The sequence below is a fragment of the Pollicipes pollicipes genome, unplaced genomic scaffold (assembly GCF_011947565.3).
Source record: "Pollicipes pollicipes isolate AB1234 unplaced genomic scaffold, Ppol_2.1 Scaffold_5724;HRSCAF=6776_pilon_pilon_pilon, whole genome shotgun sequence".
Taxonomy (NCBI): Eukaryota; Metazoa; Arthropoda; class Thecostraca; order Pollicipedomorpha; family Pollicipedidae; genus Pollicipes; species Pollicipes pollicipes.
This window is the reverse complement of record NW_023596746.1, coordinates 37,740,975-37,758,428: the sequence shown is the minus strand read 5'-3', so window position 1 is coordinate 37,758,428 and position 17,454 is coordinate 37,740,975. Positions and strand designations below refer to the sequence as shown.

The following is a 17,454-nucleotide window of genomic DNA, read 5'->3' as shown; positions in this document are numbered from 1 at the left end:
GGGCTCCCGGGCCCATGGCACAGCCCACACCGTGGTCGTGACGCGGACCCAGTATCGCCGCAGGGTACTGTGCGAACCCGGGCTCCCGGGCCCATGGCACAGCGCACACCGTGGTCGTGACGCGGACCCAGTATCGCCGCAGGGTACTGTGCGAACCCGGGCTCCCGGGCCCATGACACAGCGCACACCGTGGTGACGCGGACGCATTATCGCCAGAGGGTACTGTGCGACAATGGGCTCCTGGGCCGGCAGGTGAAGTTTGACGGCCTGACGGGCCCGGTCGAGTTTGATACTGACGGGCTCCGGAAGTCGTTCAGTCTGGATGTCATCCAGCTGCAGGAGCAGGACCTGGTAAGAAAGCCACCCCTGGGCGTCAGCCGCCACCACGCCGACCTGCTATGACGCACATTGCAGGGGCAGCTATGTCAGCAGGTAACCCGCCGGTATGTCACGAGACTAGCCCATGAGGTGATTCGATTTGGCTCAGCTGCCAAAAGTAGTGCATTCGCGCAACCAGTCGGGCGGCAGACGCTGTTGCTTCCTCTGTTCCAGGGACTTCTGTCAGATGTGTCTGACTTAAATCTTCACTCCATGTTTTCAACCCACAGTTGTTGTTCCCATCGCTTGAATGAAATGCTCCACATTCTAAAGATACTGAAGCAAGCATGACATATGAAGTGAGTTCACTTGTCATTTTTGGTACGCTTTTAAGTGGAAAATAATGCTCATGACAACCAAGTTTCTCTTCTTAGTGAAAATGCTACTGAATACGTCCTCGCTTTTGCCGCATGCGGAGGTCACTTTCCCAGAGCATGCACAACGAAAACTAGAATAGCTGAAGCAAAGCGGAAAAGGTCTACTGGTAGCCATTCTAAGACATTACTTGTCTTGTTTTTAATGACGCACCTTTTAGAGGTCATAGCCCATAATGGAGGTCAAGTAAGCTTATGGAAACCATTTGTTGAAGCAAATATCACGCTATTACACGGAAAAAGATATGAATGGCCTGCCGTTGATACACTGCACAATCAAATCGTAATTTGGTGTGGGTGACAATCACCTGTTATGTGCTGCGCCCGGTGGCATGGCCGAGATCTGTGGACATCGCCCCCACCATCATCCGAGCTAGGCGGAATCGGCAGCGAGAACCGACGCGCTGGATAACTGCCAAATTGCAACAAACATATGCTAGCGTGACCTGCAACAAGGCAATTTAATCCAAAATCGGAGCCAAAATGTGATCCTCCGAAATTGTTTCGTCTAAGGAATGGACCCATCTTAGCCGCGAAAGATCTGAATCGCCAGGTATTTTTTATGGAATCACGCTATGGTGCAGTTGATTGAACCAAAGAAAACAATAAAGAACATGAAGTCCACTTGGGGAGCCACCAAAACGTCCTGCTCACAGATAGTCATTTGTGAATATGCACCAGGTGAAAAAGGGCTCGCAATGGCTAAGCTCGCAAAACTGTATTTGAACATCCGGCTTTCCCCGTCGTATACAAGTAAAAACTTATCTGAATTCAGAGTCAAGTTGAGAGAATGTTAAAATGGGACGTTAAAACGGTGCTGGTAAGTTGGATGAGCAGTGGGATTCTGCAAGAGTATGAGCCGATGTGTGGCCGTGTCTCAACACATGTAGACGTCAAAAAAGGTCGCGTGCCCGACTGTTAGCGATGGCGTTCGGTCCCCAGGTCAAGATTGGTTCGTGGTCATCTGCCGGCTCCGAGATGGTCCCTATAAAGTTACCAGAGCTGCAGACGGCCCAACCGAATCGGACCATCGTCGTGACAACAGTCATGGTGAGTCGACTCGGGTACTGGTGGAGCGCGCTCTAGGTTCTGAACTGTCTCGCCGGAGTTGACCGACTGTGCTGCAGGCGCGAGAACAATGAGCCAACCATGGTGCATGATGGTGCATGACTGTGCACAGTACTTGCTTTCAGCTTTACTTGTGAGGGGCATCTTAGACTGATACTGATAAATTTGTCTTGAAAACGTCGAACGTCTGAATATCGAAAATTGTCGAATGCTTGAGAAAAGCGATCCAACATACGACAATATGACGTCAGAGAGGGTTCGTTCTGGTTGCTGCACTCTATATGTAGTGACACTGATCGCACTATAATTACACCACGATAATTACAGCACGAATCAAACACCGATGATGATGCACTATGGGACACTTTTCCAGGGAGCTAGGATCGCTTTTCAACTAGGGTGGTAGTGAAAAATTTCATCGCAAAAAGACCATGCGGGAGTGAAAAAATCAATTAAAAAAAGATGGAACTTATGAGCTCGTTACTGATGCTTCAGCAAACAAAGACATCTATTTCAGGTTGGCATAAACGTAATATCAGGAACCTGACAAAGCCATTTCGTTTTTTAACATCTTAGGCCATTAAAGTGAAACAGAATACATTAACACGCGCTCGGGTGAGGGATGGGGGGAATTGACCCCCCCCCCCCCCCCCCGAGGGCTTTTCCCGAATGGTTTCTGAACGGCGCAGTGTAGCCGCGCCAAATTTTGCATAGCTGTAGAAAATTGCATAGCGGATAGTTTGACATACAAATTTTAGATGTACCTTGTAAGGTCGCTGACCTATGACAGGTCAGTCAGCCCATGGTTTCAGCGAAGGCAATTTCTAGGGAATCATTCAATCTGATATAACAACGGAGTGTTTGACGAAGACGTACATCTCTGAGATGCTTTCTTAGGCGCCAAAAATATTGAATCAGCAAATTACGTTGACCTAAGGTCAGGTATGATGGTCAGACCAAGGTCAAAACCAACCTGACTTATTACTCTAGGGCTTGCTGTATGGGATGGCTTCTGGTGGCCACTTCGAATTATTGACAGCAGGAACCGCATTATACATCTTCAATTGACTTCTTGGAGGTCAGAACAGCCCACTGACCTAAGATGACCCTGGTCGAACGTTTTGTTTTAGGAACATACTGCCTAGAGTAATCTTTGTCGCGCATTCAAGTGCTAAACGCAGATCAGTCTTGTATCATTTTGGTCACCATGACCTTCAAAGGATCAAACAAGGTCAATGACCTCAAATGGGCTTGTGAACTTTTCATTAGAGACAGTTGCCTAGGTTCTGGGGGCGCTTTGGAGACCAACCTGGAATTTGACCTTATTTGATCTTATTCGACCTGAAGGTCATGACCTAGGAAGCTGAAACCCCAACCTAAGTGAGTTCACGTATAGGTCAAGACACCCTGTAAATTTGGTGTCTCTAGCTTTCTTAGTCCTCGAGATCTCAGAGGGGGGTCAAATTGACCTCCCCCCCCCCCCCACACACCTGAGCGAAGGGCATTTCGCCGGCCAACCGGGGGCGTGTTAAAGCATGGTAATTTCATGACAGTATTATGAGCATAACAAATTATTAACACCAATAATTTGATGCTGCACCTTTCAGTTCCCTTCCACAGCACTTTTAAAACAAAACGAAGCAAAGGAATTCAATAGCAAAATAACAACAGAAAATTGAACAAGCATAAAACACTCAAACAAAAAAACCTTGGACTGCTACACACCAGCCCATCACCAGGTCAAACACAACGGACATACTTCTGGCTTCTTTTAAGATGGGGTCAGGGAAAACAAATATTTTGTCACTGTTTCTTACAAAATACCAATGTTTATTTCCATGAAAGTGGCCTTGCCTAACCTGAAGAGGCCTTACATCATCTCATCCTGTTTAACCTGTTTGTATCACAACAGCAGTTGTGGGTTACTGATTCTTGCACAATTCCTATTGCCACTTGCCATGCACTTGACCAACTTAACCTAACTTAAAGTAGCCCATTTGATGAACATCATCTCAACTCACCTATCTGTTGACAACAGCACTTGTGATAAAAACATGACATTAAAGCTAGTTTTTGGCTGGTTCCAACTTGCATTTTTATTCAGTTCATTTGTGCATGCCTGTTGACATCAAAGTTGACAACACACAAATCAAAACACTTTAAATCACTTTGAACAACTCATTTTGATTGTCATGGCTAATCTATGTCAAGGGCAATAATGGGTATGCTCCGCAAAACAGCCTCTCTTCTCCAAAAATAAGACAACTTTTAGATGGCCATATCAGTATTGCTGCTTGCCTTTTCAGCTGCAGCAAATGCATCCATTTTGGCTTGTTTATTCATACTTAAGGACAGAGTTTGAGATGTTTGCTTCACATTTTAAATGGGGTGGTCTGACTATTTGTTACCTACCAATATTTAACTCATATTATAATTGCTATGCAGCTTAGAGTATCCCTGTGTTAAAAATATAGTGCATATATACAGTACAGTTATTTGCCGGTCAGCAAACCATGACAGCTACAGAAAACATGTGGTTAACACAGCCATAAGGGACCACTTTAACAAATTTGGGCCAAATAACCAAGAATGCAGAACAAAATAAGCCCATTGCATGCCTTGCTGCATCATAATTTGTCTTATGGCAAAACTCGATGCATTAAAACAAAAAAATGGCTAACTTTGGTTACCAATCATGTGTTGGAAGCAGGTAACGTAAGCAATTCCTTGGTCTGCAGGGGACTTACTGGCTTCTTACTGCTCCCCAAAAAACAAAAATTCAGTACCTTTTGCATGGTCTGCTGGCAGACAGAGTCATCCGACTCACTCCCCAAATATAAATATAAATCATGCCCACCAACCGTCGATATTAAAATGCGAAACAAGTAAAAGGTGTACATGAGAACTAGCTCCATAGGGCAGAATTTCGCCATCAAACACTTTTGTATTAGCTGCGTCAGGTTTGTCCCAAGGCTCTGTATGGCATCATTTATTTTAATGCTAATGCCTTGCCGGGTAGCCTGGTGAGTCAGACACTCGAAAGGCTTGGATTTATCATTATTGAGCACCGCCATAAACCAAGAGAACGGTTAACCGAAGGTTTAAGAGGGCAAAAATGGCGATAAAAGTAAGTTCTGTGCTTCAAATTGTCTCCTTCATTCCCTGTGAATTGTTCACGCTTGGGTGCATATCAAACATGTTTGGGCGGCTGGCGAATAAATCCAATTTATGTATAAAATAGGTACAAGTTTGCAGTTGGAGCATCTTGCAGAGAAGTTGGTCAAAATTTTCAGCAGCAGATGGTAACTCTAAAGACAGTCGAAAAGGAAGGAAAAATACAGTGATATGACACTGGTAGGATACCAGGAAAAACAAAAGTAGCTAAATGAATATAAAGACTGGTATTTTTCTCGAAAAATTTTATAATCAGCTGCTTTGACTTATTCTGTTAATATAAGTGCTCGAATGGTGATATTCATCTTGTAAGTTTAATTTATAAGGCATTTCTTGAACTTTTCATTCATGCATTTCGGGAGCGATGCAATTTAGTGGTCAAGTTTGTTTGGGAAAAAGAAATACGTGGAGTAAAATTCTCTACCAGGCCTTCCTGGTGTTTGCACCAGGCTCTACTTTCGTGGCGTGGTGGTGAGACCAAAAGAATAGGGGATGTGTAAAAACCTTGCATTCAGCGCACGGCTGCATATTGTGATGCATTTTGTAAAAAACTAAAATTAATGCATGCAAACGGGTGGGGTCGCTGGGGTTCTTGGGCTTGGAGGTACCTGGCGCCCTTGCTCTGTGCATACATAGACATGATTCAGATGTAGGTGAGGCGGGACATAGCCATTAGTGTCCAGGTTCTGCGGAGCCTCGTTTATGCTTGGTGGTTTCAAGTGGTTTTGGTCAAGGCTCGGTTTTGGATGACATCTCAAAACCTCAGAAAGGGAAATAGGGGTTTGGCAAGTGTGATTAGACAATGTCAGGCAGGAGTAAAAAAATTCACATAAAATATGGGGAAAGGGAGTGAAAAATTTCTCCTCATAGGGTGTTGCTTTACACCCAAAGTGGGCAATTCTAGGACACTGCACTTTTATGTGGTTTACATCATCATGCAAGCAGCGACCCGAATAAGCCTGGTGCTAAACTCCGCAGAAGAAGCCGTACACCATGCTGAAGCCGTCCTCCACGCTGCGACGCGGCAACGATCGCTTTGAAGGTATCTGTGTCGACCTGATGGATAAGCTGGCCGAGGCGCACAACTTCAATTACACGCTGATCGTCAACCGGGCAGGCACGGCAGGCAAGCCCGACCCCGTCACCGGCAGATGGAACGGCATGATCGGGGACCTGCTGGAGAATGTGAGTCAGGTGGCCGCGGCTGCAGAATCTGTATGCACAGGCCCTCCCAGAACTTCAGAAAATTTGTGCAGAGTCTTTGGTGCACTTGGACCCAAAGAAGGTCCCAGATCCCGATGCCCGGTGTGGGGGCACGTCCTCAGATGGGCCAGTCGTCCTACTCTGTCACTTGCCTACGATGGCAGTAGGTCGTGGCCGAACGTGACGATGCTGATTCACAGACTGTCGACCGGTGGTAGCGGCGTGCCACGTGCGTGACTAATTACCGTGCCCAACAATTCCAGAGGGCGCACCTGGCCGTCGCGGACCTCACCATCACGGGCAGCAGAGGCAAGGCCATCAACTTCACCACTCAGTGGATGAGTCTCGGTATGCTGCTACTCTGACTCACTGCTTCTTGCCACATGGCGTGCTGTTTATAAATTAGCTTGTGTGAAATCCCGGTAGTATAATGAGAGAAAGCATTGCATGTGTTGGAGGAAAATGTTAAGGTACGTTCACTTACAACACGTCGCTGCTTTTGATGTAGAGATGCTTTACGCTCTTTTGAAGAGCTTGGTCATGTTAAATCCAAAAATGCGATATTGTTTATCACGATAGATTTGGGTGTACATGCCCGATATTTACCTTCTTCTCATCCCGCAAAAATCAAGTCCAAAAATATCAACCTGTTTGTTGTCGCCGACCATTCGTCAAACTTGGACCAAGTTTTCTCGGAGACACAGGTTTTGGGGGTCGTAGAGAAAGATCCATTACAACCGCACACCGTTATTATTGTGTTCCAATGCATCTCGCTCGGTGACACTCCATATATGAAACAGCATATGCCTAGGACCTCTGGATTTTTGGTTTTGTGTGTTGGCAGCATTTATTGTGACAACAATGGATCTTGAATAGACCAGAAGGTGTTTCTTAGACGACGCCATCAAGCAAGAATTGGCTGTGAAGAACTCGACGTTTCTGGCTGTATTCATGGCCACGAGTCCACTCGTGGCCATAAGTTCTCGGGATTGTTCGTGACTATGAGCACAGCTTGAAACTTTGAGCTGCGTCAATGAAGTCAATGCCTCCTTCAAAACGTGGTCCAAACAGTACCAACCGGTATAATGAAGGCCATTGTTGTCAGAACAAGACTCCTAGCATACAATGCTGAATAAAGCTAATGTAAGTGAACGTCCGACTCACAGGGATCAGCTTGGTATACACGAAACCGATGAAGCAGCCGCCGTCGCTCTTCTCCTTCCTCTCGCCCTTCTCGCTTGAGGTGTGGGCGTACATGGGCATGGCCATGTTCGGCGTCTCATTCCTCATGTTCGTCCTAGCCAGGTAAGTCATCTTTGCGCGAGGAAATCACACCGGTACACAAAGTTTGCTGGAGACAAGCAAACACTGGCCATGGTATTAGTTTAGCTTTCAGCAAATCTTTATCGCTGCGTTGGTATGTGGTTGTTTTTATCCTGTTTGCCTCCTGTCGCCACGTAATCCAGCGTTTCATGTGGTCGCTGCTTCTGATGGCTCCAAGTGGTTAGGTTAAGTTATGGCAGCGTGTATGCGCTGCTGTTCCGGTAAGCTGCGGGGATTTTATGGAGGCGCAGTCCAGCCCACTCCTGGAAACTTGTCAAAACGGTCTGTCCGCGGTACGGGACCTGCCATTCGAACGGGATGCCACACCAGGTTTTTGAGGCGTGAAACAGCTGTGACTGTAAAGGCGTCCGCGCCAAGTGTGGAGCACCTGCATCTGTATTCTGATTCAGCAACGATTTGGGCTGAACGATGACAACTGGCGTCCAGAGCAACTGGCTTGTCTTTCTGATGCCTTAGAGAATATTGCTACATTTTGGGCATTGTCATCTCGTTTCTGCGTCATACGGGCTGCCAGCTGTTGGCGGCTCACTTGACTCGCACTGGTCCGGAGGAGAACAGGCTGCTCACGACCTCACCTTGCTGAATGCGATGGTCTGTGCCTCAGAGCCGGATAGAGCCTGTCTTTTTCACGTGAGTCATAGTTCACTGGGCAGTGGCGTTGATACAGGCATCCGTGTTTGGCTCTACCGCACTACCTGCTGCCGACTGCCACCCGTTTCATGGCACGGAGGGGGGAGAGGGGGCGAAGCTGGTCGGCTTCCGTTGCCCTGACCTGACGAGCGGGACCGAGCCGCTACCCTGACCTGACAAACAGGGCCGGGTCGCTGCCTTGACCTGACGGGCAAAGCCGAGCCGCTGCCTCGACCTGACGAGTGGGGCTAGGCCGCTATCTTGGCCTGACGAGGGGAGCCGGTTCGCCGCCCTGACCCGACGAGCGGGGTCGGGCGGTGCCCTGACCTGACGAGCGGGACCGGGCCCCTGCCCTGACCTGACGAGCGGGACCGGGCCGCTGCCCTGACCTGACGAGCGGGGCCGGGCCGCGGCCATGCTGACTGGTCCCGTGCAGCGCTGCCTTTGCAGGTTCAGTCCGTTCGAGTGGTCGGCGCCACACCCCTGCCACACCGATCAGAGCACGCTGACCAACAAGTTCGGCGTGCGCAACTCCTTCTGGTTCAGCTGCGGCTCCGTGATGCAGCAGGGCTCCGACATCCTGCCTCAGTAAGCCGGCGACGCGGCGGTGGCGCCGCGCCGCGGCGGCCGCCGCAAGCTGGTGCGGCCTGACGCCGGCCTGACCTGTTGCAGGTTCAGCCCCTACGAGTGGGAGAATCCGCACCCGTGCAACGATGACCCCGACGAGCTCGAGAATGTGCTTAATATCAGAAACAGTTTCTGGTTTTCCATTGGGTCACTCATGCAGCAGGGTTCCGATATTGCGCCCAAGTAAGATGTTCGACAGTTTGACTGTTGCTCGCGCTAACAGACAGTTAGTTGCGCATAACGCGAAGTGTGCGAGTTTCCCCATCACTCAGTCTTACAGTGTGTTATTTCAGTGGACGTCCATAAAACGTTCGCGTTAAACTGCATGATCGCAACGGCGTAAAGTTTGCGTAAAAACGGTGCATTAATATGCCTCGGCAGGTCTGAGATTTTTCTTAGGTAGTGTAGAACCAACTGCCAGTCCCAATTCACAGACGGTGAATGAGATCCGTAGAGATTGCATGACGTAGGCTTGTAATGCCCCGAACGTTTCTCGGGTTTAATTATATGTGTTACCTTTTTAGTTATATGGGCGTTATCTTTTATTCTAACAAGCCGATGCGCGGTAAAATAACCGTTAACAAAGTAACTCGACTTTAAGACAGACGTATCAAAGATTCGTCCACCTACCATGACACCGCAGGGAGAAAAAATGTAGCAGAGAGGATACAAACTACCCTTTTCTTTGTATTGCCTTTAGGTCCCAGACTCAGGCTGTTGCAGCAACACAGTCTCCCGTCAGCTTTTGTGTCATCCTTTTGTTTCCCGACATGTGAAATTATTTTGAAATTGTCGACCCTTTAAAAAAAAATCCCTGCGGTCTTGCTAACAGAGCACTATTGTGTGTCTTCTTGGGCGTTGGAAGGGCCGTGTAAGTGATAGAACCACCAAGCACTTGTTGAACGCCGCGTCGTTTCGCATTGTAGGTGAAGCATTTAAGGTACGATCATATGTAGTTAAGCAACCGTAGCATGTCTGAGTGACGATGCAGAACGTGTAATGCGTGCTGACTCGACTGCAAACCAATGCCCCCTTATGCATGAAGAGTTGTGACCGTTATTAATTGAAAGGGCCAATTGTGTCACGCAAGTTCCAAAACGTCAGAAAAGTCACGTAGTATTAACTGTCCTTTTCGCAAAATGATGGTGGTTGGTTTCTTAAAACAATAACATATTCGTCATGAACAAACATGTGGCGTTTTCACGTTACCTGCTTTTTGCCACATGGTGAGAATATTCCGCCAAGCAGCCATCCTGTTGCCCAGGGCGATGTCAACCCGTATGATCGCCGGCATCTGGTGGGGGTTCACGCTCATCATGATCTCCTCCTACACGGCCAACCTGGCCGCTTTCCTCACCATCGAGACGCGGTACTCCCCAATCGAGAGCGCCGACGACCTGGTCAAGCCGCGCAACAAGGACATCAAGTACGGCCTGTTCGCCGGCGGCTCCACAGCCGACTTCTTCAGGTTAGTGGCCCAAACGCGTCCAATGGTAATCAAGGAGCGGTTGTTCTCCGACGACTCCATGGTGGACTGTTCAGGTCATCGAGTGCGCCATATACCGAAGATGTCGAGTCGCGTCGTTCGCCCTTGGTCGCAGGGCGGACTTAATCGGGTCAGTGGGCACGTCGGATAACACATGAAAGGAAAAAAGAGTTTCTCCACATGTGTAGTCGGCTCCTCATTTACAGGCCGGTGTTTGCATGATCTAATTTTGGAAACAGCAGAAAGTGTTACCCATGTGATGAGTCGCGCGGGTGCAGGAGGTTGTCAAAGTTGTTGTGCCTAGCCGTCGCATCGCGTACCTTTGAACGAAAAGTACCAACATTGTGTTTTATTCGGCGGAAGTGCAACCCTGCCATTTTTCGGGAATGTTGTTGATCTCCAGCAACACCTTGGAACGTTGGCAAGGCAATATTCATGTAGAGGCAACCCAATGTAAATGTTATTCCTGAGTCACTAGCGCCGACGTGCCGTGACCCCCTGTTTTTCTTCTGCTCGAAATCATCCCCATCTCTCACACAAACACACACACACACACACACACACACACACACACACACACACACACACACACACACACACACACACACACACACACACACACACACACACACACACACACACACACACACCACACACACACCACACACACACACACACACACACACACACACACACACACACACACACACACACACACACACACACACACACACACACACACACACACACACACACACACACACACACACACACACACACACACACACACACACACACACCTCACCGCGCCAAAGCATCTGATCGGCATCCTCTGCTCCCACAGGAAATCAAAAGTTCACCCCTACAACAAAATGTGGGATGTGATGAACAAGACCAAGGGCGTGTTCCGCAGCGACGACGAAGAAGGCATCGAGGCGGTGATAAAGAGCAACGGCAAGTACGCCTACTTCATGGAGTCATCCTCTCTTGAGTACTATGTGGCGCGACGCTGCAGCCTGACACAGGTTGGCGGACTGCTCGACAACAAGGGCTACGGCATCGGCGTCGCTGACCGTGAGTGTTGGCGGCAGGATCGTCGCCCGGCGCCAGTGTACGGCGCTCTGTACTGTCTGCAGGACGATATGGGCTTGCAAGCGTGACGGTGTCGCATAGCTGTGACGACACGTTTGGTACATTTGGTGTCAGCATAACGTTATCGCATCCGCTTGCGTCTTTTATTTCAGGCCGTGAAATATTGAATTGGTTGCCGTGGCACAGCTCGCCCTCGTCCTGCGCTCTGGTCATTTCATGTACATCTTGCGATCGTGTTCGTGGAGTCTGCTGTCACGCCACGATCAGTCAATGACTTCTGCTGGGCTCCGTCCCGGCGCGGCAGACTCGCCAGTCCAGGCGTCCGAACTTAGCGAGACCATCATCAAGCTGCAAGAGGAGGGCATGCTCGCGCAGCTGAAGAACCGCTGGTGGAAGGGCGAGACGGGCGGCGTGAACTGCGACGTGAGTCACCACCCGGGTCATGACCTGAGTTCACCGTCCACGGTTACCATCTGGAGTCATTGTCTGGAGTCAACACCCAGGTCACCACAGGTTATCACCACTTAGCGTCGTGGCCAAAGGTCACCACGTGAGATCACTGCCACAACCTGGGATCACCGCGCATTGTCACCACCGGGGGTCACCACAGATACATATATGTTGATTAGGCACCTCCATTCGATGAGCTAAGTGTTGTTCATGTCAATGCACGACAGCATAGTTTAACGCATGCGAGAAAAGCAATAACAATTATCCACAAATGATCCAAGACCAATCCTCAATTCAATGCTTCAGTATTGCATAAGCTTCCATTATTTCCCAAGCATAACTCTATAAAATATAACAAAGTTGGGTCACATCACCTGGACCCCGTTCGATGAATAGAGCCGGAGATTGAATGACCCCGACCACCAGGGGTCATCACCCGGGGTCACCAACTGGTCATCTTCAATTATCAACACCTGGGATCGTCACCCTGGACCCCTACAGGATTCATTACCCACTGCCATCGCCCAAAACCGCCACCTGGGATGACCGCCCGAGGTCATCACCCGGGTCACCATCCAAATTCACCATTTGGTGTCATTGACTGTGGTCACCACCCAGGGATATCACCCTGCCTGACCTCCCACGGTCATCACTCTCAGTCATCACTCAAGGTCATCACGGAAAGTCAACCCGGAGGTCAACGATGGCCAGAGGTCCTCATCTTGGGACAACGGGCCTGGCTATTATCTGGTGCACAGGCATGCCACGACGATGGGGGCGACAACGCAACAATCCAGTGAATCATCTTACTGCACGAAATTCTTTTGGACAGCGGCGTTAAGAGAGTGCCAGCGTTCAGTCCTAAATGAATAATTAAAAGTTCTTGAAGAAACTGCGTAGGTCGTCGTGGCATACTCTCTTTATTCATTTCATGTATTTTCTTTTGGTGGTAGTCTTTGTGTTACACCCTGTAATTCTGCAAATTCTGTGCCTGTGTATAGAACGTAGTAAAGGTGATGACAACACAGTGGTGCTTCAACTGTGGCGACGCTTCAACAAAATGAAGGCATAAGTCAAAGCGCGAAAGCGTCAATGCCACAGATATTTCAATACTTTTTTATTAAAAGGCTGGTTGTGTGATGCGAACTTTGCGCCCGTTGTGAGATTTGTTTTAGGTTTTACAAATGTTTTAATGCAGCTGTGGGCTTTCCGATCACAAGAACGAATATTAACAATACTTGGTTTTTTGTGGAATTACGAGGCACATTTGTGTTTTTTTTTACGCTCAAGAAGCATCCTAATGCTCTTTAAAAAGTGTGTAGGTGAAATCCGAGGCTTCGTACGCGATCTTCTTCGAAAGCCATGTTGTTTTGCATTGACTTCGCTTTATTGACACCTTGCACATCCTCCCGGCTGGCGGACCCATCATGGCACTTAACCTAGCACGTCTGAAATATTTTCTCAGCTTCAGCGCCTTCCCTAGTGAGAATCTCATCTCAGTGACCCTGCGGCCGTGACGCGGATTTGTTCTCACGCGTGACCCCCTGCCCCAGGCGAAGAAGAAGAAAGGCGTCAAACCCCTGTCGCTGAAGAACGTGGGCGGCGTGTTCGTGTGTCTCATCTTCGGCCTGTCTGTGGCGACCCTGGTGACCGCCGTGGAATTCCTCCTGGAGGCGTACCGCAACAGTCGAGACGAGGGTGTGAGTGGTCGTCACATACTGTCACGGGTCTGCGGCGAAGACCTGACTCCGTGTCAGAAACAGAGCCTCCGTGTCGCGAGTCGGAATTCGAGTCGTAAATTCCCCACAGTGTACTAGCCACAGTCCCATCGTTTTCATAGTTCATGTGTCCGAGTTTGAAGAGCCTGAACTGGCTTTGCCTGTGAGCTGTTGGCCGGTGAGTCCGAGGCAATGCCAGTGTCTTCAAGGTCGGGGGCACGAGTCGATCTGATTCTTACGGAACCGCAAAGACACAGACAGTATCATATTAGTTTCCCAGGGAAAGAGGCCGTCAGGCACAATCATATGCCGCGTAGCGACCTGGTCTGTAGACATTTATCCTCCACACCATGTTTTTGGTATACATGAACCCTCGCGCTGGCGGGCGGCGAAGAGTTACCGGCAACCTATGTATCTCGGGGACAATTTTTGGAATAACTCCAGAACGATTCGCGCTGTCCGATACTAGTAAGGCCGCGTTCCTCATCAAGTCAGAAGGGACCGTATTATTAGTGGGCACAGATCAGATCAATAGCCTTAACAGGTTTTGAGTGGACGATCTCGTACGGAACAAAACGGTTCTGAATACAGCACTTGCTAGTACTGCATTATTACATTTTAACACTTCTGTCTGGCAAACTTGTCTACACGTCGACACCATTTTATCTTCAAGCTGCGGTCTGATATTATAAAAGATCACTAGCCTAATAAGACCTTTGTCTAATTTCGAGTGGTATGCTCTCTAATCGCGTAAGGTATAACTTGTAGCTCTTGTATTACTCAACGGCTCCGCTCGTACCCCGCAGGAGACATAGTATCCGTTTTATACGTCCTATCAACACAATTTGATAAAAGCCTGTATGTCGCCAGAATTGATATGGTCCTTCCATCATCTACATGACACATTCTGCATGGAAGCTTTATCATAGGCACCTGGACTGCGTTCATCGTCAAGATGAACGCAGTCAGAACGCATCCCTGGCTGGACAACTGATGGGCCGTGGTCAAACACCACCTGTGTGTTGTGGGTTGAACATTTACATTTTTGATGGTCAAATCATTCAGTTGTTGAAGCTCCGCGGCCACCTGAAGGCGAATGGGAAAACATTTAGACGACCTGATGGACTGTTACCGCGACCTTCAATTAATAAAAGGCTTGCTAGAAAATGGCTAAGGGTAGTTCAGATTGGCATATCTAAAGACGTTTCATTTGTGATTGTACCTTTTTCCGTCTAATAACGCATGTGAAACAGGTATGTACCTGCCTCAGGTGAGACCTAAGCTGTCAAAGGTCTCCGTCGGTGAGTGAGTTACCATCGTAACACGGACGAAATCATTGTTCAGACTATCGTGCTCGTCAGGTGTGTTAGGATGTACACCCACACGCTAGACATGGTGTATATCACGCACATACTAACACAACAGACGAGCACGATATTCGAACAATCAGGCCATGGGCAATATTAGTGCCGCGTCTCAATCATTTGTTTGGAAAATTTGAGTGGCGTAGCCCAACTTCACGCAATATACCGCAACCACTTTAACCTAACCAAGCACGAGTTATCTAGAGCAAACCTGATGCCCTCCATGCAAATCTCTCATTTAGTTGGAGGGACGGAAACAGTTCAACTCACACACCCCATAATTACGAGGACAACTACCCGTGCACTGCACACCAAACTAGCTCTCTTCAAAATTCGCACTCTGGTCTTTTCCTACGCAAGCGTTGCGTGTGTGCACTCAACCGACGACATCATGACACTGCCCACGGCCAAGCCGTGGGCAGTGTCACCATACCGTACCCAGGCTTGGCTGGGCTACGTCTGTCACACCAGCGGGGCCCCTGCCTCCCTGCGCGGCGATGCTCGCCGGGCGTCCCCCATCTGAGCCGACCTGATCTGACCTGAAACGTCTGGCCTGCGCGCAGGTTCCGTTCGCGGCCGAAGTGGTGCGCGAGCTGCGCTTCGTCTTCCGCTTCCGCGGCAACACAAAGCCGGTCAAGCGGCCAGTGACAAGCGCCGGCGAGGCTGAAGACGTCTTCATTCCGTTCAGCACCGACAGCTCGCTGCAGTACGCGCCGGCCGGCTTCGGCTTCCCCGGACGCGATCCGCTGACCTGAGCGGCGCCCGTTCGGCGGCGAGTGCGTCCGCGCCGGGGGCTACTGGAAGGGTTAGCGCGGTTGCGCGGCAGACCCATCCGGGCCGGCCCGAGCGTCGGCGCTGCCGTCCTTGTAGAAGCCAACAGCTGATGTGCCGTTACTGGGGTTTGGTGGTACGGGACTGTCCCCAGACGACCGAGCGCGGTCAGTGGTCACGGAGAGGCCGCGTGTGTCACGACATCGGCATCGGCAGACTGGTCGGATCTGGGCCGAGGACCGGAGCTGAGTTGAACATGGCCAGGGCGCGAGGTCGGGACGAGTGGCGCAAGACGCGGCCGAACCCGCCAAGGCAGGTCTGCCACAGCCGAGTCCTGCGCGGAGGCAGATCGCGCGGCGCAGTGCAGCACAGTGCGCGCTGTTGAAGTGGGTGTTGTAACGACACGACCGGTGGCTTGCTGGTCCTCTCTGTCGTTACGGGAGCCTAACGCCTAACGGACTTGGTGCGGCTTGACTGAGTGCGGTGCCACTACCGGCTGCTTGTAACGGTAGGGTGCACCGTCCACGCGTGCGCTATCACACGGACTCATTTGGCCTCGTGTCGCCCGATCATCACACCATGTGGGTAACCGAGGAAGGATCACGCATGCGGTGGTGAGCCCACTCATGTTTCAACGGATAGCACTCTTGACAATATATTTGTATCCAGCGGTTCGTTCGAGATTCCATCAGCGCTACAACGCCCATGGTGATTGCAACCGACGGCCGGCAACCATGAACGTGCATTTTCGAAACAGGACAAACTTACGGGGTCAAAGCACGGTCCAGGCGATTTCGAATAACGAAAACAATGTCGTATCAAGGACAGCTACGCCACAGGTCGCTTACACAGGCGCGCATGTTCGCAAGGCCGGGAGCTGGGCCGCGTCGCGGCGGTAAACAAAGTCAGTCTGTGAGTACCTCAGACAAATACAACGTATGACGCACGCGCCACTCACCGACACACGATGGTCAATGGCAAGACGACGACGTTCCGAAATATCACTGTATTTCGATTTAGGCACAACTGTCTAAAACAAGTCGCGTATGACGAATGACAGTCGGTCGCACAGCGTCCTGCTGCAATCGAAAAACTCAACTGACAGTGAGCCAGGCTTCTTCAAACATCAGCCCCGCTGTCCACATATGTGTGAGTCAGGCACAAATATACTTTATTTCACTATTCATTAGTCATGCACGTAAAATGATAACGCCCAGCGCAGCATGAGCTCCAGCACAGTGGGGCAGACTAGCCGGAAGTAGAGTATTCACCGGCTGCTAACCCGAGCGTGCCCAGGGCCACCCCGCACGGAGTCCAGCGCCAGACGGTCCGCAACAGATGCGGTAAAACACGGCAGGAAGACGGATACGGCACGGGGGCCATGCCACCACCAACGTCAATCCTCAGACACATCACGAGTCACACACTCCACACTGATAGAGTTACATCAACTGACACCACCGCGGACTGCTGCGTTGTCGGTGGCTATCTGTCAAAACACAACCGATCTTTTTCGCTCCCTACGCGGCTGCCCATTTATATTTTGATGCTTCTACTACTAAATTTGGAAAGGAATAGTACACACCTGCATTCTGCCCACCCTTCATCCCTAATATTGACACCTTCGTGCAACAGATCCGACAATTTCGTATGGTGCGTATTGACGCTCGAAGTCAATACGAACCAGTGCGAAGTCACTCGAGATAGAGTCATGGTTTGAACTTCCAGCAAATTCGATCTCCTCGCAATATCCGCCCTCCCCCCCCCCCCCCCCC

At 49.9% G+C, this 17,454-nt stretch overlaps 1 protein-coding gene across 2 annotated transcripts in view; it reads left to right on the top strand.

The window, feature by feature from the left end:
* The window catches only part of LOC119102528 (glutamate receptor ionotropic, kainate 2), a 53,722-nt gene extending 36,282 nt beyond the window's left edge, over positions 1 to 17,440 (top strand). Inside the window, exons 9-19 of one of the 2 annotated variants that reach the window (XM_037225912.1) lie at positions 253 to 351; positions 1,695 to 1,802; positions 5,973 to 6,179; positions 6,461 to 6,545; positions 7,364 to 7,502; positions 8,844 to 8,981; positions 10,063 to 10,266; positions 11,129 to 11,358; positions 11,681 to 11,799; positions 13,380 to 13,526; positions 15,472 to 17,440. In XM_037225912.1, the coding sequence (XP_037081807.1) occupies positions 253 to 351; positions 1,695 to 1,802; positions 5,973 to 6,179; positions 6,461 to 6,545; positions 7,364 to 7,502; positions 8,844 to 8,981; positions 10,063 to 10,266; positions 11,129 to 11,358; positions 11,681 to 11,799; positions 13,380 to 13,526; positions 15,472 to 15,663 (1,668 nt within the window). In that variant the 3' untranslated portion in view covers positions 15,664 to 17,440. Of the gene's footprint in view, positions 1 to 252; positions 352 to 1,694; positions 1,803 to 5,972; positions 6,180 to 6,460; positions 6,546 to 7,363; positions 7,503 to 8,621; positions 8,760 to 8,843; positions 8,982 to 10,062; positions 10,267 to 11,128; positions 11,359 to 11,680; positions 11,800 to 13,379; positions 13,527 to 15,471 lie in introns of both variants that reach the window. The other variant, XM_037225911.1, reaches the window with a different exon arrangement.
* The last annotated feature ends 14 nt before the right edge of the window (positions 17,441 to 17,454 follow it).